This window comes from Caretta caretta, chromosome 9 (assembly GCF_965140235.1).
Source record: "Caretta caretta isolate rCarCar2 chromosome 9, rCarCar1.hap1, whole genome shotgun sequence".
NCBI lineage: Eukaryota > Metazoa > Chordata > Testudines > Cheloniidae > Caretta > Caretta caretta.
This window is the reverse complement of record NC_134214.1, coordinates 7901156-7924243: the sequence shown is the minus strand read 5'-3', so window position 1 is coordinate 7924243 and position 23088 is coordinate 7901156. Positions and strand designations below refer to the sequence as shown.

Genomic DNA, 23088 nt, shown 5'->3' with positions numbered 1-23088 from the left:
TGGTATTATCAGATCAGACAATGCCACCCTACAGGCCATAAAGCAGCTGACAAACTAATACTCGAGCCCCCAAACTTTCCTGGCAAGTACCTAATGTGGCCCTCTAAGCAGTTCATGAGCTGCACTTGGTTTATGGTGAGGGAACAGACAGCAGCTGCCCTTACAAATACGGATGCCTAAACCCAGCAAGAGATAGTTTCTGTAGTAAGAGGAGGCCCTGAAACAAACTCTTGTATCAGAGGCCCAGTCTGAGGCCTGAAGCCTGAACCAAAGTACTTCCAGGCAGTGTTATGCAAAGCTGGGCTGTGAGCCAGAGACAGGTCCCACTCACAGAAGTTGGCAAGAAAAGGTTGTTAGAAGCACATGTACACACACAAGTGCTAATGAGAGGAACTTGGGCCAAGACAGCATCAGAACACTCCACAGACATAACAAGAAACAGGCAGGTGCATCTTAAAGACAGGGTCAAAAGGACAACATGGATAGATTCGTTTGAACTACGATGAGTAATCTGTCCTGCAACTGTATAAAAGTAGGTCTGGGAGCGCACATCTTTGTCCAGTCTAGGGGGCAGTGGAGTGTCCCGCCACTGACTGAGCTGTGTCCATTGCCAGGGAGCACAAATTCGTAGTATGCCCTGTAGAGTCTACAGGGAAAACTATTACTGTGCTTCGTTCGACAATAAACCTGGCTCGGGTTCCTTCATACCTTACTAGAGTCTGTGGTTTTTGCGGGTTCTCTTGGGGTCTGCTGTGTTAGCTATCTGCACAGAGCTGGGGCAGCACACAGAGGGAACACGCAGGCAGCTTATCAAACAAGAGCAGAGCACCACACCAGTAGCTACTGACAGTTTCAGGACAAAGGTGACCACCACTGGAGTTTCAGGGACAATACCCTGGTTTTAAGTCCAGCCCAATAAGTCCTCAGAGCAGGCAGGAGGGAAAGAGTACTGGGATTTCTCTCTCACTTGAGGGTGCCATGTTTCGTATAATCAGCCTGTGGACAGAGGATGTCCGTTTGAAGCACTACTTCCAGGGATAAAGAGCTTTCTGCTTCTCTCTGTTCTAGACTGCTGCCTGGAGATGTGGGAAAATAGATTCTCAATATCCTACCCCTCTTTAGCCTCCAATTTTGATGTTTTCTTCCTCCACTGCTGCTCATAAGTTTTCCAACCACCAGTGTTAAGTGAACAGTTGAGTTTCACTGCTGCTTTTAGGGTTCTCAGTAACAGTCAAGTCTTTCATTTCTCACTGCTGTTGCTTGACAAAGCTCTGAGAAGCAGAAAGAGGTACTAACATCTCATGAAAATGAGTTAGATTCCATCCCCCTTGGAAGATTAAAAGCTAGAAAATTAGTTTTAGGGTTTAAGTGAAAGCTTAGACTTCAGAAAACTGATGGTTTTGGCCCCCCGACTCACCAGGGAAAGTGTCCTATTGCCATTGCTAAGTGAACAAGCATATTTTGAGTTCTGGGTCCCAGCATGCGTTTAGATTAATTGCTCTCCTGCTGGGATCAAGATGAAATGCTGCTTGCTGGGACCTATAGTCTCTGTTGGTCACCTGTCTGTATTAAAGAGAAAGGAAGCTGCAGGCTGTACAGTACAAGTCTTTCTGATGCATTTAGCACCCTGAACTATTCTTTGTTCATCCTTAGTCTAAGAGAGAAGAGATGTTTTTTCATTCCAACACCAACTCACCACATTTCCAGTCATTTACTTCTCAACAACTCATGCTGCAAGCCATCCATAACCCCAGGGGTCCATTATCTTTTAAAACAGAGAAATTCTAAATATGTGCCATTCTGGGCATCCCTGGGCAGAGAGGTTTCCTGATGTTTTTCAACGGAGATCTCCCCAACCACCCTGAAAGGAAACTTTGACAAACTGTGGCTCCAAAAAATGACAACACTGAGGTACTAGTTACCAGTGATGGAACCCTTACAACACAAGAGAAGCAGTGCTGCCTTCTACCAAAGCAACATACACAAAAAATTAGAGAAAGGGCAGTTTGATAGCATCACACCAGATGAGAGACCAGACTGCTAACAAAGCTTGCAGGGACAAGTAATGTTGCTCCTGCTAATTGATCAGAATGGCATCAGCTCTACTTCTTAAGGAGCCCAAGTAAACCTTCTCTAACAAGAGGCCGTGGCTTAGTCTACATTTTAAACTTATATCGGCACAGTTATATCAGTCAAGAGTGTGCAAAATCCACCCACCCCATCAATACAGCTATGCCAACAAACCCCCCAGAGTAGATGCATCTAGGCTAACAGAAGAGTGCTTCTTTCTGATGGCATAGCTAATGTCATTTGGGGAGGTGGCATTCCTACACAAGCAAAAAAAACTTCTACTGGTGCATGCTACATTAGGGGCCTATGCCAGCATAGCTATGCCAACACAGACTCTTCAGTGTAAACACAGCCTGTAACTACACAGAATGTGCACTCAATAAGAAGGGCCCCTAATATCCCATACTTTTGGAATGCACAAAGCATTCAGGTTTCCCTACTTGGAAAGGTTCCAAGTTCTGATTTTGGGCAGCCGAAGGGTAAAGTTTGACAGCAGTCTATGGTGCAGAGGAGATAAGAGCGGTGATCAAAAAGCCTACAGCTTAAAATAGGAAAGAGATCAGAGAAGATTAGCTTCCAAGTGGGGAGAGAAGCCAACTACCTTGCCTGATAAACAGACACTGGGTTTCCTGCAATTGTACAGAATTCAAAAGCCCAGAGAAAGGAAATGGGAATGCAGTGGACGAGCTGTGTGAAAAGGGCCCCATTTTCAACCTCAAAACAACACTTTACAGTTACCAGAGCTACATAATGCCTCAGCCCAGTAGGCTTTACAGAAAGAAGCTGCAATCCATGAGCCAACTAATTCATGCTTACACCAATAATGCAGATAATTTTGGGGAAGGGATACTCCTGATTCGCCTATGAGGCCTTTGCTCACTTTAACCAGTCATGTTAGATTACACCACACCACCTTCAAGAAAGCTCTACATATCCTGATTTAATTCCCATTTCACTCAAGGACCTTCAGCTGCATAACTGATGCTAAGATGACTCATAACAGTTTTGTTGCCATGACAGGTGTTTCCAATGGATCACCAACAGCCAACTGGTACCCCACAGAAACAGTGCTTTAGCATTTGAAGAGGAGTGTCAAATATCCTCATCACTAGGTGAGAGCAGAGTCTATGTGCATTCTGGAGAACAGACTACAGATATTAGCATTTAGCTCTCAATATCTTTGACTCACCACTATGCAGTTCTGAGGGGGAGCACCACAGCTGTTTAACAGCTGCCCAGCAACTCTCCCTACACAAGAAAGAAACAATTCTATCCAACAGGAACTGCAGGAGATTTTTAGGGAGCCAGACTAGAATTTACACAGGATGCACAAGATAATAGCCCAATTACAAAAGGAAAAGTGGCCTGCAAAGCATAGCAAAGGGTCAGAAGATTACAGTAACCACAGGACCTTGGTTGTATCCTTCCCTTGAGCATAATGCCTCTTACCATACTCAGAGCAGAGCAATGGGTTGTACGCTGACATAGGAGAAGAGCCACCCACACCAGTTCCTGCAGTACTTGTTTTCTCCTTGGGAGTCTCCCACCAAGTACTGGTTAGCGCAACATTTGTTAGTCCAAGCACAAGGCATTTGTAGCTACAAGCCAAACTCCCACCCGCCCCAAGCCAAGGATAGAAAGATTCTTTTCCTCACAGCTTCTCCCAGGTCAGGGGTGAGCCAAGCAAGGAGCCATCAGACTTCCTGCTCTAAAGCAGTGGGTTAGGAAAAATGATGAAACAAGAAACCCAGATACAGGGTCTCTCCCTCACACCCCCTTCCCAAATACCGAGTCTATTTCCCCCCGCCCATACATCGCCTTGCACACGCCTGCGGAGATACAGGGTCTATTCCCCCCGACCAGAATACAAGTCCTCCCTCGTACCCACCCTCTATCTCGTCGTCCCCCGGAAAAATACAGGGTATTCCCTCCACCCCAGATAGGAACGGGGTCTATTCCTCCCACTCTCTCCCCCCATGGTGCCCCCTCCCAGTTATCGGGGGGGGGGGAGCCGTAGGGACCGAGCCCAGCCCATGCCAAGCCGGCGCCCGCCACAGGACACCCAAGAAGGGGGGAGCTCGCTGAGCCGGCCCCCAGGGCAGCACCTCGCTTCCAGGCAGGGCAGGCTGTGACCCACGCCCCGAGGGCTCCGGAGAGGGGAGCCCACCCCGCCCGGACGGAACGGGACGGGACATCGCCCCCTATCCCGGCCCACAGGGCCCCTTAGATGAGACACCCGCCCAGGGCAGCCCGGGGCAAGGGAGGGCCCCGCCGCGCCCCAGCAGCCGCTGCCCGGCCTCACCTGCCAGTGCTGCCTCAGCTCGCTCTCGCGCCCTCTCTCCGCCCAGTCCCCAAAATGGCGGCTACTCCCCCGCCCTAAAGCGCCCCCCCCATTACTGCAGAGCCGCCGCCTCTGCGCATGCCCAACCCCCGCCCAGCAGCCTCTACGCATGCGCCTCCAGGAGGGCGCGGGGGCGGGAAGGGAGAAGCGTGCAGATCGGGGAGGCGAAAACTTCATGTCCCAGGATGCACCGCGACACCTTGATCCGAAAAGCGTCAGAGGCCACTCGCACTGCATACTGGGATTTGTAGTCTCTCCGGCCAGACTGCTGCTATGGAGACCGTGGACCTCCAGGAGGGGGCGTTGCATGCTGGGGCTTGTAGTCCCTGAACATGGACAGCGCCAGCGGGCTGAGTGCGAGCCCGCGGTTAGGGAAAAGAAATGTCCCTCAAATCCAGATGGTGAGGGTGGGGCTGCGGCCACGAGGCTCTGTCAGGGCGGGATAGGAAGCACCCCCTTATTCCCAGAGCCCATGTCAGAGCCTGCGGGCCACAGTGAACATGGCACCAAGCAGCTCCAGCCCCCAGTGAGCGGTGGGATGGGGCAGCAGGGGCCACATGGCATCTGTGACTGTCTCCAAGGGTTGGGGTGGGGAACCCCATCGGCTCAGACACTTTAATGCCACTCCCAAGCTTATAGAATCCCTCCCAGCCAAAGCCCTGCTGGCACTTGCCTGACGGCTGGGAGCCACACCAGCATTCTTTCTTCACATTAGGAAACTAAGGCACAGATTGGCAAAATGATTCACCCCATAATTCACCTTCCCCATCACCTCACTCTCCCCCCCCCCCATATTCACTAATCAAATAGTGAGCTTATCTTAAAAATTGTGAGGTTAAAGAGGTTCTTTTTACTTGCCTTCTGGCTTTTGAGACTTTAATGTCTTGGGCCCACTTTTAGGGTTTGGTTCGCACCCCCAAGGGCTTTAAAAAAATAAAGCTAAGATTCTCCCGTGGTCACTTGTCTCCAGAAGCTGGGGCTTCAAGTTTAAACACCAGCTATTGCAAGAGTTTGCAACTCTCCTCCCTTCTTTGTCACCCTTCTGCCTCATTTGTCCAATCCAGAGCTTGGAAAAAGCCCTAAAATGTCCAAAGGGACCAGTTCAGCTCCCGCCTGCTGTATTTGCCACAGGACACATAGAAGAGAGCGGTATCAAAGGCAGGAAGCCAAGTTTAGCTGGAGCCAGCAGAACTGCAGTCACGTGGAAGAGAGAGGTGGGAGGTGTTAAGAGGCCCCGTCTGCACTTGGAAGGCTTTACAGGTACAGCTATACCTATAATATAATCATCAAGGTGCTCCTAGCATAGAAACAGGCACAGTTTATACTAGCAAAGCTGCACTTTTGGCAGGATAGCTTATTTTGTCCCCACTCTGAGCCAAATAAGCCACCCCCCCAAAAGCAGAGTTTTGCTGGTAGAACCGCATCTGAACTAGGAGCTTTTTGCACGCCCCTCACCCTGCCGGCCCAACAGCTATGCCAGCAGAAGCTTGTAGTGTAGAGCCTGCTGTATACTGACCCGCATATATATTTTGAGAGGTGGGGGTTGCTACTGAAACCCATTTATTCCCATGCATACACAGCATATGGGGGGGGTGTGGGGGCAGGCTTATTCACCCATCCCATTCAATTCTAACAGAGTTGCATTAGCTTCCCTCTATTTAAGACAGGCATAAGAAAAAAAGAATAGATCAAGCACTCCAGTTTAGGTTTTAGTTCAGAGCGATGTTATGGCTTCTTTTCCCTAATGACCTTCATCAGGACACACATCTGAAAATATACCGCACCCCTGCGGGTTGGGCCTCAGAGAGTATGAGAGTCTCTTTCTGTTGGAGGAGCAGCCACATAGGACAGACACTGACTGTTCACGTGCCAGAGCCGGAAACATCTGGGAAGAGCTCATCGGGAAATGAATAGGATCAAGCATTCTAGGCCTCAGCAGCGAGGGAAGCCTGCTGTGGGCCAGCCAGCCGCATCAGCCCAAGACGCAGAAGGACAGAAGAGGAATAAAAACAACAGGAGCCAGGATTCCAATAAAACTATGTTTATAAATAAAAACAAGGAGATTGGTTTTGTTTTTATAAAACCCAGCAGCCAGGGGGCGAAGCCAGGCCAATGCCAGGATGATGAGTTGGCTGGAAGGCAGGGAGGATGGTAGGTGGCAGCATGAGCTGGCAGGATGGCACACGGGGCAGGATAGTGGATATTAGGCTGGCACCAGGGTAGATATGAAGGATTATGCACAGTAGATGCACTGGTCGCATGGTAGGGAGCGAGGAGAATAGAGGACTGTAGAACAGCTGGTGCTGCGCTAGAGGGGCAGGAGAATGGCACATAGGGCAGGATAGCTGGTGCTGGGATGGCAGACAGGGCAGAATAGGGGGCAGTAGATGAGCTGGTGCCAGGCGTACGATATATTTCACCTGCTAAGAATAATAAAAACCACAACTCCAAGGAGTTTACACTGTTGCAGAGGAAGCTGTTGAACGGAAGCGAGAGGACCCAGGGAGGAAAGGGAAAGACTGTGGCAAAGCCCACCCTTGGCTGCAGTGGAGCTTAGCGTACCATGTACTGTCTCGTGCACTAGCCAGTTACCCAAGATAACCTCTCTGTCACACCAGCATCAGGCAGAAGGAGTAGTGCTCCGAGTGGCTCCAGGAGGCCGAGGGAGAAAAAGGGAACTTTTCTCTAATAGCTAAACTGACTGCAGTCCTCCAGAGGGACAGGGCCCAGGCCCTGCATACATGCCACAGGCAAGGGCTGCAGTGCCACGACACAGAAGGGGGCAGCATCTCAAGCAGGGACTGCCACAGCAGGCCCAAGGCTGTCACTCTCCAGTCTCCTTAGAGCCTGGTCCTGCCCCACCCCTCCCCTGTCCATGGAGAGGATGAGGACAAAAAGGCAGCACAACGCACCCCTCTAGGACAACAGAGGGAGGCAGCAAATGCAGGAGAACCCCACAGCTGCCCCTTTCTCAGCTTCTTACCCCCTCCTCTTGCTCTGATTAGGCCTAATAGCTTCCGCACCCGGAGCCTGCTGCTAAGCACCAGTGTAGGAGAGTACAGCCAGTAGCTGAAGCTCCCACCTACACACAGCAGGCCTGGATGGAGCATGCTCTGTGGCCAAGGAATGGGGAGTCAGGCCCATTGTCATGCAGGGGGTGGGAGAGGCTGCCTAGACTAAAGGCACATTTTCAGAGCTAGACGTCCACCCTTGCAGCGCAGCGGGCGCAAACGGAACCCTCACATTCAGCCAAATCCACACCACGCAGCTCATGGGCACAAGCATTGAGTAATGGATGACCGGTATTTCGGCCTCCTGACGCTGGCCTGTACCTCCTATGGGAGTTACTGACCCAACAGCACTCAGTCAGGAGCCTCATTAGTGTACTGCCTCTGAACCCAAGTGGGGCCTTGCCACAGGGGTACACTGGCTTTAATACTGTACAGAGAGTAACAGACCCTGGCCCAAGCCTGAGCATGTGGTGGGATGGGGGAACAGGGAGTGGTACCCTCCCAGATGGGGCCTCATCTTCTCCACTCCCCAGAGGCACTGAAGCCCTGGCACATTCAGTGGCTACATTTATTGATCTGAACACACAAAAGGCTGGAGCTGGGCCCTGCTCCCCTCTCAGGGCTGTGGAGAGGACGGGGGGGCGTCTTCAGCTAGTGGGAAAGAAGCCATCTTCAGCACCGTACGTGCCCAGCACCCTTGGGGCTTCATGTCCTCCTCTGTTGGGCCAAGCTGCTATGCCATGCTCCAGCTCTCACCCCTGCGGGCGGCAAGCTCAGAGGAAGTCAAACACCCCGTAATTCTTTGCTGCTTGACAGAAGAAACACAAAAGGATGAAAAGAAAGAGGAGACATTTAGGGCGGAAGGAGTAAGGGGGCAGCGGCAGCTACACACGGGCGAGCAGCACAGGCTCCAGGACGGATGCAGGTTAATGGGGTTAGAGATGGGGGTTAGGGGCTTGCACAAGCAGCAGCAACTTGCCTCTGCACACATGAGTCCGGAGGTGGGCTGGGCCAGGCCAGGCGGGGCTGGCAGGGCTCAGCAAGGCCTGCTGGCCCCCGCCTCCATGCCACGGGACTAGGGATTAAACTCAAGGTTTAGTTCAGTTTATTTTTCCCTTTTTTAGTTATCAAGACAAAACAAAAACAAAAACAAAGTGAAGCCAGGGCTTTTCCTAGAAGACAAACCGATGAGGGCAGCAGACAAACAGGGGGACAGGTGCTTCACATTACATCCACAAAGAACTCACTGGGATTGCCCATTGCCATTCGGAACGACTGTCTACTGGCCGTCAGTTCAGGGGGCACAGAGGCCAGGTCGCGGCCCGGCGGGGCCCCTGGGGGCCCCATGGCCGAAGGCGGCGGAGGCATCAGCAGCATGGGCGGGCTGTAGAGGGGCGGCAGGCCGGGTGGCCCATAAGACGGCTGGCTGTGGTGGCTGCGGACACTGTGAGTCAGGGAGTGCTGGCTGCGCTGGCTGGCTGGCACCGAGCGCTCGCTGGCTGCCCGCTCCCGCCGCAGACTGCTCCGGGTGGTGTGGTCCGACTCACTGCCACTGCCACCCGACTTGGACTCGCCGGCCTTCGGGTCTCTCTCCTTTCTCCTCTCACTGCCACTGCGGTTTGAACCGCTGCTCCGACTCCCTGCAAGAAGCCCAAGGCAAGTTAGGGAATGGCCCCGACAGCGCACCCCCAACACGCAACCCCAGCCAGCATAGCAGGGGAAGGGAGAGACCGGAATAAAAGGAGCCTCCCCTAAGCCAAGGCCACACTACATGGCCTTGGGAAAAACTGCAGAGAGGAACCAGCCAGACCCCAGCCAGGAAGGGCAGAAGCAGTCAAAGTAGGGATCTTTGGTCATCGCGAGATCTGTCTACAGTTTGTACTGGACTTTCCCTGCCCTGTGCTGATTGACGGTTCGCTCCAACTCTCTCCCTCCCTCCCAGTCTCTCCCCCTCAGCTTCGGTCCACATATGCCCCCTCACCCTCTTCTCCCCTTGCTGTCCCCCAGCCCCTCTTCTCTTCCATGCCCCCTCTCCCTTCTGTTTTCTTTCCATGTTGCTGATACCCTCTGAACTAACCCCCTGCACCAAATAAAGACTAAAAATTTAAAGAATCACAGAAGTAACATGCCATTTGCTGCCATCACACTGTTCACTCTGCTTGTGTGTTCCACCCCTTCCTCCACCTTGTGTCTGTCTGGTCTATTTCGATCGTAAGATCGTCAGGGCCAGGATTCTCTGCTCCTCTGTATTTGGACAGGCCTAGCCGCAGTCTTGGGTAGGCCTCAGGCACTACCATAATAAACCTGACCAATGATAGCTCTCAGCCCCAGGACAGGGCACCACTGCAGCAAATCTGGCCTCCTTTCAAACTCTGCCCTCTAACCCAACAGCAGCTCTGTGACAGGAGGTATCATACACTGGTTCCATCACGCCCAGGATCTAGCCCGTGGCAATGGCCCATACCTGATGCTTCAAAGCAGCTCTGCAATGCACCTGCCCAACTGTGCTGTGTGTGTGCATGAGAGAGACAGAGAGGGAGACATATTCCTCATTCCAGGAGATGACCCAGATCTTGTCTTGCTCTCCAAAGGTGTTAAGGAAAGTACCCTGATGGCACATTTCAGTTCCTTTCATTCATTTACCTTCACTGTGCTGGCTGCCTGCACTGCCCCCACCATAGCTGTAGCCTGGATCAGGGAATCCTGGGTGCGGGTTGTATGGATGAGGTGGTGGGTATTGATATGGGAAAGCCATGGGCCACGGTGCAGCTCCTGGGTGGGGGAGCGGAGCCAACGTATCCTGATCTGAGGCTCCGCTGGATCCGTCATGATCATGCAGGGACAGGTTAGCCATGTCTGGAGAGAAGCAAATAGAAAATCCAGGTTAGTCCCGGAATAAAAACAGCCATGTACAGTGGGACAACCTCACCCCCATCCCTGCTGACAGGTAATCATGGGGTGCCCGCAAGAGGGGCAGAAGATTTCATGGGCAGCTATGGACACCTCCTTGCCAGACACCAGCCCAGGCTATGTTGGGGGTTACTGTTCCCCACTTGGTCAGAGAGGATCAATGATCTGCTAAATAGTCATAAACCAGCTCAGAAGAGAGAGGACAACATCAGAGCTGGCCAGACACCCTTAGGTCTGTCTGTCTGTCTCCCTTCCCTTCTCATCCCTCTCAGGTGAGCCAGGTGTCCTTAGGTCTCAGCTCCCTGCCCACTCCTTTAAGGACAATGCAGACTCTGATAGCACTGAGGGAAGCCAGCCCCACCCAGGGGTTTAGGTTTAGCCCAGGATCAAAGAAAGGTGCCGTTTTACTGCTCCCTGTCCAGCCAGGAGAAAGGATCGTGCAGCAGAAGATGGTGACATCAGCTGCACAGTAATACACTGAGAACCGGAGAGCAGCACAGAAGGGGTCAGGCTGGCAGTCTAGAGGTGGCAAACCACTTCAAGACTGTCCTCAGAGAGTTGTCAGGGCAGAGCAGAGCGTCTCCTTTCAGCACCCTCACCACCCCCCACTTCCTCAACAGCACTAGAGCAGGGGGCCGTACTGCCGCAGAGGTCTCCGAAGATGTAGTAGCACTGCTCTGAGAAGGTGATCTTGTTCACAGTGTGTCGGATGTAGCCGGCCTTCAGCAGGTTGCTGGCATACTTGCGGGATTCTCGCCGGTCTGTAAAACCTTCCACGTGGTGATAAAGCCAATCCACCACATCTGAACCTGCCATGAGATTAACCACAGAGCACGGTTAAACGCAGCAAGGACCGGAAGGACTGGCCCTGGGGGCAGACAAGAGGGGCCTGAATTTGTTCCAGGGGTGAGGGATGGGAGTGGTCCACGGGTGAGAGAGGTGCAGAGACACTCCCAGGGGCAGCACAAGGCCAAGGTTTCTATTTGTTTTCCTAGCACAACCAACAGGACGAGACAATAGGACATAATGGTGAAGGATGTTCCCTTGGCATAGGTCCCCAAACAGGATCCCCTCACACAGGGAAGGCGCCTGTCTACCCATGTGTCTACCCCTCCCCGAGTCCCAGAGGAGGAAGTGGCTGCCTCTTACCGATGAAGGCATTGGGGATAGTGATCTTCAGCCACATGCGGTCGCGCACCTCCAGACCTGACTCGGGGGAGGCCATGGCTTTGACGATGGTGGCCATGTCGCTGTGGATGGACAGGTGAAAGTCATCGAGGCCTGCGAGGCAGATGAAGGGAAGGAAGGCAGAGATGAGAGGGGACGGAAGAGGCCACGGAGCCACATGGAGGTGTCACACACAAGGGGATGGGCCAGGGAACAATACATCGCAGGCACACCCCATAACACTGAGCAACTGGCCAACACACTGCAGCACCTGTGGGTCTTCTTGGCTTTCTTTCCTTGCAAAACCAAACTAAAAACTGCCTCCAGCCAGCAGCAGCTGCTGCTAAGTTTGCAAGGTTCTAAAAGCTGCTTTGTGCCAGGTGCTGGTTCAGCTGGGAAATTAAACTGGTACCTTCCAGCTTTGCCAGAAAGGCCAGTCTCACTAGCTCAGGAAAGAACCAGTGCCATGCCCCGGCTGTCCTCACAGCACCATTTACCACTGGCACCAACAATCTTCAGCCACCCCCCAAAATACAACTAAACAATTCCCCTAACTGAGCGGTTTCCTTGCCAGGGCCTCTGCTCCTGGCAGCTCTCCTCTAGCCCTCCTGGAGGCCATCTGCCTGAGCATCTGCTCCAGGGCCTACCACAGGAGCCAGCCTGCTTCCTATAGCTCCCCTCTCTCAATTCAGCTCTTTCAGCCTTTATAGGAATCAGGTGCCCATCAGGCAATCACCTTACCCGTTTCAAACTACCCAGAACAGGATAAGGCCTAATGGGGCTCCACCTCAGAACAGGGTTGGCCGGTTCCAGGCCCCCAGCCCTTACAGGGCAGACCTCCCTGTTACAGCTACCTTTGAATTACCTGCCCATAGCTGAAAGGCCCAGCCCAAGCTCTCTCCCTCCCAGCCACCATAGGCCTCTAATCAGTGCACTAATTCAAGCAGAGGTGCAGCCTCAGGCACGCCCAGCAGGGCATTTCTTCCTGGCCCCGCTCACTTTCCCCTAGGCATTCCTTGCGTGACTGACATCACCTCCCTTCCCACTAGCATAGTTTCCTCCTCCCATCGTCTTTCTAACTATCTGAACAGTTACGCACTAGAACAAGCTGCCAAGGGAGGTTTTGGAATCCCTGTCATTGGAGATTTTTAAGACTAGGCTGGACAACCACCCGTCAGGCACGGTCTAGGTTTACTTGGTCCTGCCTCAGTGTGGGGGGAATGACCCCTCAAAGTTCCTTCCAACCCTGTGTTTCTATGTCACTCAGCCTCTCCTGTTGTCCTTGTCTGGAGAGCAGGAAAAATTATGTGAATTTGCCTACCCAAAGCTTGTACTTGTCCTGGGCTTTTGGACAAAAGGACTTTTCTTAGCCTTCCCCAGCACCACCCCAGGTGCCTGCCTGCAGAATTCTTCCCACCCCAGCCAGGCTCTCTTAGTCTTTGCCTGGAGGGAGAGCCTGTTCCTCCAGTCCCCACTCCTGCTGGTAGGGAGTTCCCCATGGTCCCTGGATCGCCCTTCCCTAGCCCCACCCCAGACCTCTGGTTTCTGCCCATGCAGATGTATTGCTCCCATCAGGCTTGGGTGCCGGCAGGCACAGAGCAGGTGACTGGAAGCCGTGCAATGGGGGGAGCACACAGGCACAGGGACTTACGTTCGGTCTCTGGGATGGAGCTGGTGATGGAGGAGCTGGTGGAAGTGATTGTGCTCATGGATGGGCTCATACCGTACGCCGGGTAGGTGCCAGTCATCGCTGCCGTGTGGGAAACCCAGGCTGCTGGGTCGATTGGTCGGATCGGCTCACCTAGAGCGAACGCAGAGACGATCAGATGCTGTCTGAGAATCATTCCCTCATGAAACCCACCTCTAGGGGGCGCCCAGGGCAGCCCCTTCCTTCCCCAGCATCAGCCGGGACTCACCCGGATCGGAGCATGGAGAGTCTGGCCCAGCCCAGATCCGCTGGGGAGCAACTGGGAGAGAAAGAAGAGAGGGAGGGTCAGCAAGAGGGGCACAGAGGGAGAGAGTCCCCCTATGGCTCAGTGGCTGCAATCTTGGGGGTGTTTCTCCTTCCTCTGGAGCTCCAAGCAGGTGACCTCCCCACCCTGGTTAGGTGGGTATGTCCCAGGCATGATGTGGGGGAGGAGGGTGGGCACTCGGGGACTTCAGCTCTCCTAGCTGTGTGACACAAGGAGAGGGAGACTGCAGTCCTCAAAGGTCTGCACTGCACCGGGGCCTTGAGGCCACAGCGGAGGGAGAGGGGGTGCAACCCTCAACGACTCCACACTCAGTTTCACAGCAAACAGACAGGAACTAAAGCAAACAAGCAGGTGCTGGCAACGAGGCTCTCACAGGGGCTGGGCACCAGCGTTAAGGGCGAGTCAGCAATCCACTTACTCCGGGGTAGCGAGAAGCAGCCCCTGGGGCTGGGGTCCCAGCACTTGGCCACAGTCAGGGTGATTGGCCTGCAGCAGAAACACAACCGTTTTTGCAACCTGCGGACAGGCCAGCATGCAACGCAACCAGGCTGCTCTCATCAAGGTGCTGGCCCTCAGTGGCTACGACCTGCTCTCTCGGAGGCAGTTTAGGTCCAGGCCTGCTGGCACACTGCCAGCACAGATCCCTCAGCTGGGGATCACCCCCACCCAGGTGGCACAGCCGGTAACAAGGAGGCCAGTGGGAACTGCAGGGGCATTCAGCAAACCCAGCCTAGGTAGAAAGGAGGGACTCGGGTCAAGGGACCAGTGCTGGGACACTTGGTTCATGACCTGACCATGGAGACATTCCCAGCTCCAATTCTTGCTTTGGGCTCTTTTCAAGGTCATTCATATGACACCCAGGAATCAGAGCGATATTAATAAGGAGAGGGCGTTTGAGGGCCTTGGGCCGCCTCCCCAGACCCAGCATAAGAGGGGTGGGGGTCTGGCTGCTGAGGACAGCAGGGGTTGCTGCTCTTAGACACAGGGGCTGGCTGCATCAGCAGTGTCTGATGAGCCAGAGCAAAGGGGACTATAGCCTAGCAGGAGATGCAGGTTTGGAGGCAACCTGCCCCAGACGGGAGAGTTGGTGGGTGATGTGGGGGAAAGCACCTACCCCGGCTTGTGCACGATCTCCCTCAGCACGCGCACAGCATCATCATTGCTCATGTTCTCAAAGTTGATATCGTTCACCTGCAAACAAGACAAAGAGAGGCTGAATCCCAGAGAAACGGCTGTAGGCTGGGCTCCTTCTGAGAGGAGCTTCTGTGACTTGGTCCATCAGTTGGTGAGCAGACGCTCCAGTCTGCCCCTCGCCCCTCACCGCCCCAGCCGCGAGGCGTGCAGTACCTGCAAGAGCATGTCTCCCGGCTCGATCCTGCCATCGGCCGCTACTGCGCCCCCCTTCATGATGGAGCCGATATAGATGCCACCGTCCCCGCGCTCGTTGCTCTGTCCCACGATGGAGATGCCCAAGAAGTTGTACTTCTCTGCAGGGATGGGTGGAGAACGAGCACAGTGAGAGCAGGATGGGACAGCAAAGCCTCACTGCACTGGCCCTAGAGCCCCACACCTGGGCAATCCCCCTCCAGTAGTCCCAGCCACACAACCACCCTCCCCCACCCCATCAAGTGGCTTCCTGGCTCCTTCCTCCCTTCCCAACTCTACCCAGCTCAGCCTTGATCTCCTCAGCCTCCCAATGCTCTGCCTGCTCCCCACTTCCTTCCCCATGAGAACTAGAGCATGGGGATGACAGCAGAGTTAACCGCTACCCTGCCGTGCTCCTGCCTTGCATCCTCCTGCACCTGGCCCTGTGTGCCAAGCACTGGAAAGACACTGCCCACCTTGACACAGACACATTTTGGGCTCCATAGAGAGTTTTTTGTTCTCCCCTTGCCCTCCCCATGTGCATCTTGGCCTCTGAGGCTCCCAGACAGGAAGCAGCTGGGAAGCAACAGTGGGGTAACCTCGCACATGGGACACAGAGGGAGCTGAGCTCAGGTTGGGGAGAGAAGAGGCTGACACTCATCCTGGACCAAATCCCAGGACCAAAAACCACTCCCCCCACCACCCTGATCCCAACCACATTCTTGCAAACTGGCAAATCTTTAAGGGGATTAATGCTTCAGGACCAGTCAGTTTCCCAAGGGACCCTCTCCCTTCATTACCTCCCCACTCCTCCATCTCCCTTCTTCCCCACTGCACCTCCTGATCTCACTCCTGGAGCTCGGGAGGACCTCGGGCCCAAACAGAAAGACAGAGTCTCTCACTCACCCATGTTTAGAGTGACTGTGATGATGTTCAGAGACATAGTTGAGTCCGTGATGCTGCTGAAGGATGATGACTGCAACACAATGAGGCGCAATGAGATGCCCCCCTGCTCCCTGGTCCAAGCACAGCCCCTGCCAGTTCTCGCTGCTCTCCACTGCCCCCTGTCCCTCCCGCTCCCTGTATACTGTTTCTATGCTCCCCACTGCCCCTTCTATTCCCTGTAGTGCTGTCCCCATGCTCCCACCCCGATCAATGCAGGAAGCTCCACAAACGGGACTGGTGGCTGCACCCCACACATTCCCACTGTGACTGGGACAAGAAAGGCCTTTGGTCCTAACAGCAGCACTGACCCAGAAGGGTTTGTGGTACTTTCACCAGCAGATTCTCAGCACCTGGGCGCAGTTTGTAGGGACTGGAGATTCCACCAGCTGAGTTCCTGGGGGCCAGGGTGAAGCCTAGCCCCCACATGGGAGTGGGGAGGGGTATGCCACAGGCACCAGAAAGTCCAGCCCCAGCTTTGCAATTGCCCTCCCAAGAGATGTACCCGCTCTATGCGTGGGGCCTTCTGTTTCCGCCGGCGTCGCTTGTGCCTTCTCATCAGGCGGGAGGCGCTGCTCTGCTCTGTCGAGCTGCTAAACCTGCCGGCAAAGGAGACAGTCAGCTCCACTGCCCACAGGGGGCAAGAGAAGACAGGTCTGCCAGCAAGACGGCCACAAAGGAGGAGCAAGGTGAGAGAACGCTGCGGGCCAGGATTGGGGGCAGCAACAAAGCAGTGAGGGGAGCAGAAGACTGTAATAGCAGTTATTACAGCAGTTAATGCTGGTCGGGATTGAGGCCACTAGCTGAGGGAAGAGCCCTGAAGGATGGGGCTGAGGTGTCCTGATTTGGCATCTCCTTGGCACTAAGAGTGAAAGAGGTGCCCCTGTTCTCCCAGGCCTCACGCTCTCCTACCTGCTAGTGGAGTCATCCTCATCTGAGTCAAAGAAGCTGGTGGTCTCCAATTCGCTGCTCATGAGAGTGGAAGAGCTCTCATACCCACCTAGGTCTCGGCGCCGGTCTCCTTTTGCCGTCCCATTCACTCTGGGTGCTGGGGAGAGAGTGGGGTCAGCACTGCTGGGAGATCCCGCTGCAGCAGAGCTGCGTCCCGGCCTCCTGCAGGAGCACCCAATGGGCTCAGCACTTCACAGGGGGGAATCTTGGGGCTCAAAAGGAATTCCGAGAGGAGGAATCTGCCCATCAAACATCCCATCTTGGCATGAGGGGGCACTGTGCTGCCCTCCACACTTTGACCATTCCCCTTCAGGGTTACAACTTCCCTGCTTCTTTAGATAATGGAGAAGGGGAAGGTGAGCCACTGGGAGCAAGGGTAGAAGCCACAACGATCCCTACAGAGTAGGGAAGGTTACTTGGAGATGGTCCCTCTGGGTGAGAAGTGCCAGATCGCGGGCAGTGAGAGTGCAGTGCCATGCCAGCCCAGGCTGGGAACCATTCTCTCCTCCATCTCAGCCTTTCACTGGGAGGGGTTAGAGCCCAACCCGGATGCCTTTGGGCCCTGGACCTTCTGCAGCGCTGTCCCCTGTAGACACACGTCCTGTCTGTAGGTGCTGGGAAGCAGCGGAGAGGTGCCTTGCCCAGTGGGACACAGTCCTGGCCCCCTTGGTATCTAGAGGCAATGGGTGTTCTGCCCCTCCTGCCCCCCAGAGACTCATGTCCAACACTTTGAGGTGACACATGGGTACACTAGGATCCGGGAGCCAGCTCATGGTAGTGGTACGAGGCTGTCGCACCCTTGGGATCCTCCTGCTCGTGCTGGGGGATTTACCCGCACTGCTGCCTGATTGCCCAGCAGGAGTCAGCGCACAAGCTCCGCAGGGCACTGTGGACACAGCTCTTCGTGCCTAGAGCAGCACCCTCCCTGCGCCCCAGCTATGCCCCTCAGAGGCTCCAGTCAGGTCATCGGGGCTTACCATGCTCAGGCCCGTCTTTCCGGCGAGGTCTCTCCCGCTGCGATGAAACCACTGAATCGGTCTCCGTCTCGTTATCCAGGTTCTCCCGACTCCCCCCGGTGTTGGGGCTGCAGAGGGGTGACACGTCCAACAGAGAACTCAGTGGTTCCCCAAGGACATGAAGGGACCCCCCTCTCCTCCTGGCATTCCCTGCTCTGACATACGCCAGTTACGCTGCACTTCTCAAGTTGTATTTCCTGTTACCCCTCACTTTTGAGGGGCATACTGGAGCCACTGGATGACAGCTTCCACCCCCCTCTTTCTAGTGCGGGATTGGGACATGTGGGGCTTGGGGTGCACACAGCCCCAGCACAGGACTGGGGGTGCAATCTGAGACCCACACTGGGATGGAGCTGGGAGGCAAAGCGGTTCAGGGAGCAGTTTCGCCACTCCCTGCCAAGCCCTCAGTGAAATATGCTGGTACCATTTTTAAAAGAAAAGGGAGATGGAAACCTGTCATGTGTGATGCGCAATGGGAGACCAAAGCAACAGCAGCAGGTGGTGTGGGTCCTCTTGCTGCTTGCAGCATGCCCTGCTTGTCAAACAATCAAAGAACTCCAGTCCCAGTGCTCGTTACTCCATTCCCAGCTCACCACCCAAGGAACCCTGTCCTAGCACTCCATTCCCAGCCCCACTTTTGCCAGCTTGCATCCCTACCATGCTGGTTAGCCCCTGCCCTTCCATCACTCTCCCCATCTTGGTTTGTGACCAATGGGATCACGTGGCCACTCCCAGCTCAGAGCTCACTTGACAGCCTGTCCTCAGGAAGCCCACTGAGATGAGTCTCCATGTGACTTACTGGAAGGAGGGAGGCCTGGAGTCCCCAATGCCCCCGGTACGCTCCATGGAGGGTGGCAGCTCCGGCTGGTTATCGGCACAGACAGACCCCCCATCTGAGTGCGACCCCTCTGCAGACACCAGCTGAAGAGAGGAGAGAAAGGGAACGAAGCGGCTCAGGAACAGAGTGGGAGCCTCAGCATGAGGTACATTTACAACCGCACTGGCCCTAGGACCAACTGGGCTTCCATATCTCCAGCCCCTAGGAGCTGGTGGAGGAGGAGGTCTGGGCTGTGCCCAACCCTCCTCCTTCATGACCCTCCTTCATGACCAGAATAAACACTGTGTTATTCTGGTCATGAAGTAACCTAGATTGTATATGGTTTGGGACAGCACCAAGCACAGTGAGGCCCTAATCTGAACTGGGACCTCTGGGTACTGTTTTAAACAACCACCCACCGCCTGAGCCCGGGCTCAGAGAATGGGGTACAGTGCCTATCACCACCATGGCACCAATGCCAGCTTACCCCCAGGCAGGGGGTGTGAGAAAACCTGGATTTGTGCTGGAAATGGCCCACCTTGATTATCATACATATTTTAAAGAGAGTGGTCACTTTGGATGGGCTATTACCAGCAGGAGAGTGAGTTTGTGGGGGGTGGGGTGGGGGCGGAGGGTGAGAAAACCTGGATTTGTGCTGGAAATGGCCCAACTTGATGATCACTTTAGATAAGCTATTACCAGCAGGAGAGTGGGGTGGGAGGAGGTATTGTTTCATGGTCTCTGTGTATATAATGTCTTCTGCAGTTTCCACAGTATGCATCTGATGAAGTGAGCTGTAGCTCACGAAAGCTTATGCTCAAATAAATTGGTTAGTCTCTAAGGTGCCACAAGTACTCCTTTTCTTTTTGCGAATACAGACTAACACGGCTGTTACTCTGAAACCGGTCTTAGAACAGGAGCTGGTGCGAGTCTGGAGACAGGTTGAGCAAGAACGACAAGAGAGCTGGAGGCGAGAGGTACTAGGCCTAGCAAGGGCAGCCCCTGATCTTACTTGCTTGGACCACCTGGGCCCCAGTTCTTCTACCTATCACTAGCCATGGGAGGGGACAGGGCCTGATCATAGGACAAACAGGGAATAGTCCACTGCAGTGCTGGAAAGATCACCAGGGGTGGAAGAGGAGGGACTTGGCTGGCCACTAACTGGACTTTGCTGTCTCCAATACCATCATAACCTCTCTTCCCTGATGCAGCTGGGAAAATCCACCTGCAGCTCTGCTTTCTGTCAGCAGAGGGCACTGCAGATATTCAGAGAAGTGAACAAAGTCCTGGCTCCAATGAGCCCCCAGGCAAGCAGAAACCTTGTTGCAAAAGAAGGTGGGGTGAGAGGCTGGGAGGCCCAGGAAAGCGGGATTGATTATGTTGTGTGGTGAGCTCAGGATTAAATTGCTAGCACAAGAGAAGCATCAGAGGACAGGTTCTGAAAAGTGCACCCATGGCCCTCTCCATTTAGACACTGTGGGAATGCGGACAGAGAAATAACTACAGATAGACAGGGGGCTGGATCCAGGCAGTAATCTAACAGCACCAGGCTGGAACTCCCCCTCCCCTGTTGGGCAAGGGTCTGTCACTGCTTAGTAACACTCATGCAGTTTCCCTGCCTCTTTAGCTGCTATGAAGGCTTCAGACACAATCCCCCCTGCTAAAATTAGCACTAGATTCCTGAAATAGCCTCACTCCAGCCTGTCTGGCAGCAGCAGAACAGACCACACAGCTCCCAAAGCCACCAACCGATGGGGAATCTTGGGGGGGAAGGGGGAAGTCGGAATGTCAGCTGCGCCCAGAGGGAGCCGAGTGCTACTGCCCACAACGCACAAGGGCTGAAAGCCACTGCTAACTCCAGATGTCTGACAGCCCCACACGGAGTCCAATTAACTCAGCCCCATCTACAGCAGTATCAGTTGCTAACCTGCCTGGGGTACCAAGAACACAGACTGGTTCTGTATAGGTAGATCGGACCAAACTGTGTTATACCCATATGACATGACTCTGCTCAGCCACAGGCCCTGAATCCGTCAGGGTGCAAGAGGGGAAGCCAGCTGCTGTGCATGCATACAAACTGCATTTAGAAGTATGGCAAAGAAACGGAGTTGGGGAGCAGAGGGCTCGTAGCCTGCGGGCTCCACTGACCGAGCACATAAGAACAAAGGCAACTGGGAAGGGGAAGAGCAGAGCAGACAGATGCAGCTGCAATAAATACTGGAGAGGGATGGGAATTGGACACGCTCTGCGCAGTGCAGGCGCCCAGCAAGCCACTAGAGGGAGAATTGCAAACTGTTCGGCAACAACTAAAAAAAGGCCAACTGTGTGTCTGAGCCGGCAGAGAGGCCCCCATTCCCTGCACTCACAAACAAAGGATTCAACCCCAGTGACATGGGTGCCTTTTTCAGACACACTCATAGCAGGGATAATGCGTGTAGCATGCCCTGGACACCCAGCCGGCTGGTCTCATATTTCCCTAACCTTACTGCTCCCCATCCTTCTTCCCCAACTGTCCTACCATCACCACTGCTGTTTTGTTACCCCTTGTCTGACAGTAGATGGTAAGCTCCTTGAGGCAGGGACTGTGTGTAATTTATCTGCACTGGGAGGCATCGGCTCTCATCCGGCCTAGGTTGCCAATGCCTGATGGTGGCTTCCATTTGGGGACCGTTCAGTGGCCCCTGGGAAATGAGCTGTTGGATTTCAGTTTAGTTCTAGTAGGCAGATGCCCACATCCCAACTAGCATCATCTGTAGCCTCAGCAGAGAGGGCAAGGGCTCAGTGGGCCATGGAGACTGAACTCCCTTCGTGTCCCAAAATGGGGTCCCTTCCAGGGCAAGGGGGAGAGCATGTGCCTGGTGTGGGATGGAGGGAGAAGCTTGCCTGTGGCTGCCCAGACAGTACCTTCAGGCTTCACAACAGTCAAATCCAGTCTTCTTCTCCAGCAATTAAAACCCTTTGCTACAGTCATCTGAACTTGGAAAGCTGACCACGCTGTCAGGGCACACTGGTTACCCTAGGCAGGCCAAGAGCAGCACTCCAAGCAGCAGCTACGCTAGGAAGCAGTTACAAAAAGGCTTGATACACGTTCTTACCTATTATATCTCCAGGACTGTTTCCTAGCGGGTGTGGGGGACCCAGGACAGATTTGCTCTAGGGTTCAGGACTAGGATGGGAAGTGGTACCCTCAGCCCAGACACTCAGGAGCTCAGCATGGCTTCAGCTCCTACTACAGTTAGTGCCTCTTCAGTACAAAGCACAGCTGTCCCACTGCTCTACCTGGAAATGTACCATGGGAATGGTGATTTTCACAGCTGGTTGCGTAGTCTGATGCAGAGACAGACAGACATCCAGCCAAGAGGCCTGCTTACCCAGGATACCACCCGGCCATTGAAACAGGGAAGCTTGGCATTATCATCCGAGATTTCTTCCTTCACGACCCTGTGGACAAAAGAGATGGGACAGGTTAGCAACAAGGCTCAAATCCTATGGCTAAGGGTCACAGAAGGCAGCCTCTGGGTTGAGCCATCAGATCAGACATCAGTTTGGTCGTGGGGCAGGAGGAGATGAGAAGGGACAAGGAACTCCTGCTGTTCACAGAGGCACCCACGCTGGGCTGCAGTGTCGTTTCTGATCCCCATGGCGCTGGCAGCAGAAGGCCCCACTGCAAGTTCAGAGAAATGGCCAGTCGCAGGGTTGATGGGGTGAGGAAAGCACTGGCGGCAGTATGGACTCCAGCTGCTCAGTACCCTACGCTGCTCAGCTATCTCAACCGAGCCCAGAGAAGCCAAGTAGGGGGATGCCTGGAGAGAAACCAATGGAGGGAAGTAACCAGGGCGCATAAAAATCGCTACGTAAAATCATATGAAAATTGGATTTTTTAAAATTTAAATTAAATGCACTTAAAAAAAACCCTTTTAAAATTAAATTTGAAATTATGATCAGCTATGTGAAGGCCTAACACCACCAGGATCAATGGAAATCATTAAAATATAATATGCTGCAAGAAGCCCTCCTCAATTTCTAAAGAGGTAAAGGGTGCTGGGTTTTGAATTAGATACAGACTCAGAGGAAAACATCTTTATCTTCTGAGGTCCAATCAAGCTTTTTAAAGACGTCACAATGCCATGTACATGCCATGCATTAAGTATCTGTATCATTTACAGTATTTGCAATGGAGCCGATGCGGCTATCTTCATTTTTCCAAATGTAAGTACTTCCCACTTCTGTTGTACAGAAATGCCATTATTGTTCATTTCAGTTTAGCTAGCGGGTGTGGGGCATATTTGCTTCATCAAAGTTGACAAACTGATTAGGAGTTGAAAAAGCAGGAAAGCTTGTTTTCCTCTTCCACTCTATGACTAAAATCCTGAGGGACACGAGGGCAGAGTTACAAAGGTAATTTGTGACCTAAATATGCAGAGGGGTACCTAGGTGGATTTTCAAAAGCACCTAAGCAGGGTAGGTGCCTAATTCCCAGTGATTCAACTCTCATTGATTTCAAAATCCCACTGAAGGGAAAGGG

The 23088-nt window shown here is 53.7% G+C and overlaps 2 protein-coding genes across 7 annotated transcripts in view; both read right to left on the bottom strand.

The window, feature by feature from the left end:
* The window catches only part of AP2M1 (adaptor related protein complex 2 subunit mu 1), a 42554-nt gene extending 38100 nt beyond the window's left edge, over positions 1–4454 (bottom strand). Inside the window, exon 1 of the mRNA XM_048862916.2 lies at positions 4373–4454. The gene's annotated coding sequence lies outside the window, so the exon portion shown is untranslated. The remainder of the gene's footprint in view (positions 1–4372) is intronic.
* A 1982-nt stretch (positions 4455–6436) lies between these two features.
* The window catches only part of DVL3 (dishevelled segment polarity protein 3), a 43338-nt gene continuing 26686 nt past the window's right edge, over positions 6437–23088 (bottom strand). Inside the window, exons 2-17 of one of the 6 annotated variants that reach the window (XM_048862913.2) lie at positions 21935–22004; positions 18546–18667; positions 17708–17814; positions 16692–16827; positions 16285–16378; positions 15744–15813; positions 14820–14959; positions 14587–14663; positions 13891–13958; positions 13416–13466; positions 13223–13300; positions 11482–11613; positions 10974–11141; positions 10066–10278; positions 8670–9062; positions 6437–8227 (exon numbers count right to left, since the gene is read on the bottom strand). In XM_048862913.2, the coding sequence (XP_048718870.2) occupies positions 8196–8227; positions 8670–9062; positions 10066–10278; positions 10974–11141; positions 11482–11613; positions 13223–13300; positions 13416–13466; positions 13891–13958; positions 14587–14663; positions 14820–14959; positions 15744–15813; positions 16285–16378; positions 16692–16827; positions 17708–17814; positions 18546–18667; positions 21935–22004 (1951 nt within the window). In that variant the 3' untranslated portion in view covers positions 6437–8195. Of the gene's footprint in view, positions 9063–10065; positions 10279–10973; positions 11142–11481; positions 11614–13150; positions 13301–13415; positions 13467–13890; positions 13959–14586; positions 14664–14819; positions 14960–15743; positions 15814–16284; positions 16379–16691; positions 16828–17707; positions 17815–18545; positions 18668–21934; positions 22005–23088 lie in introns of all 6 variants that reach the window. The other 5 variants (XM_048862908.2, XM_048862914.2, XM_048862910.2 and 2 more) reach the window with 5 other exon arrangements.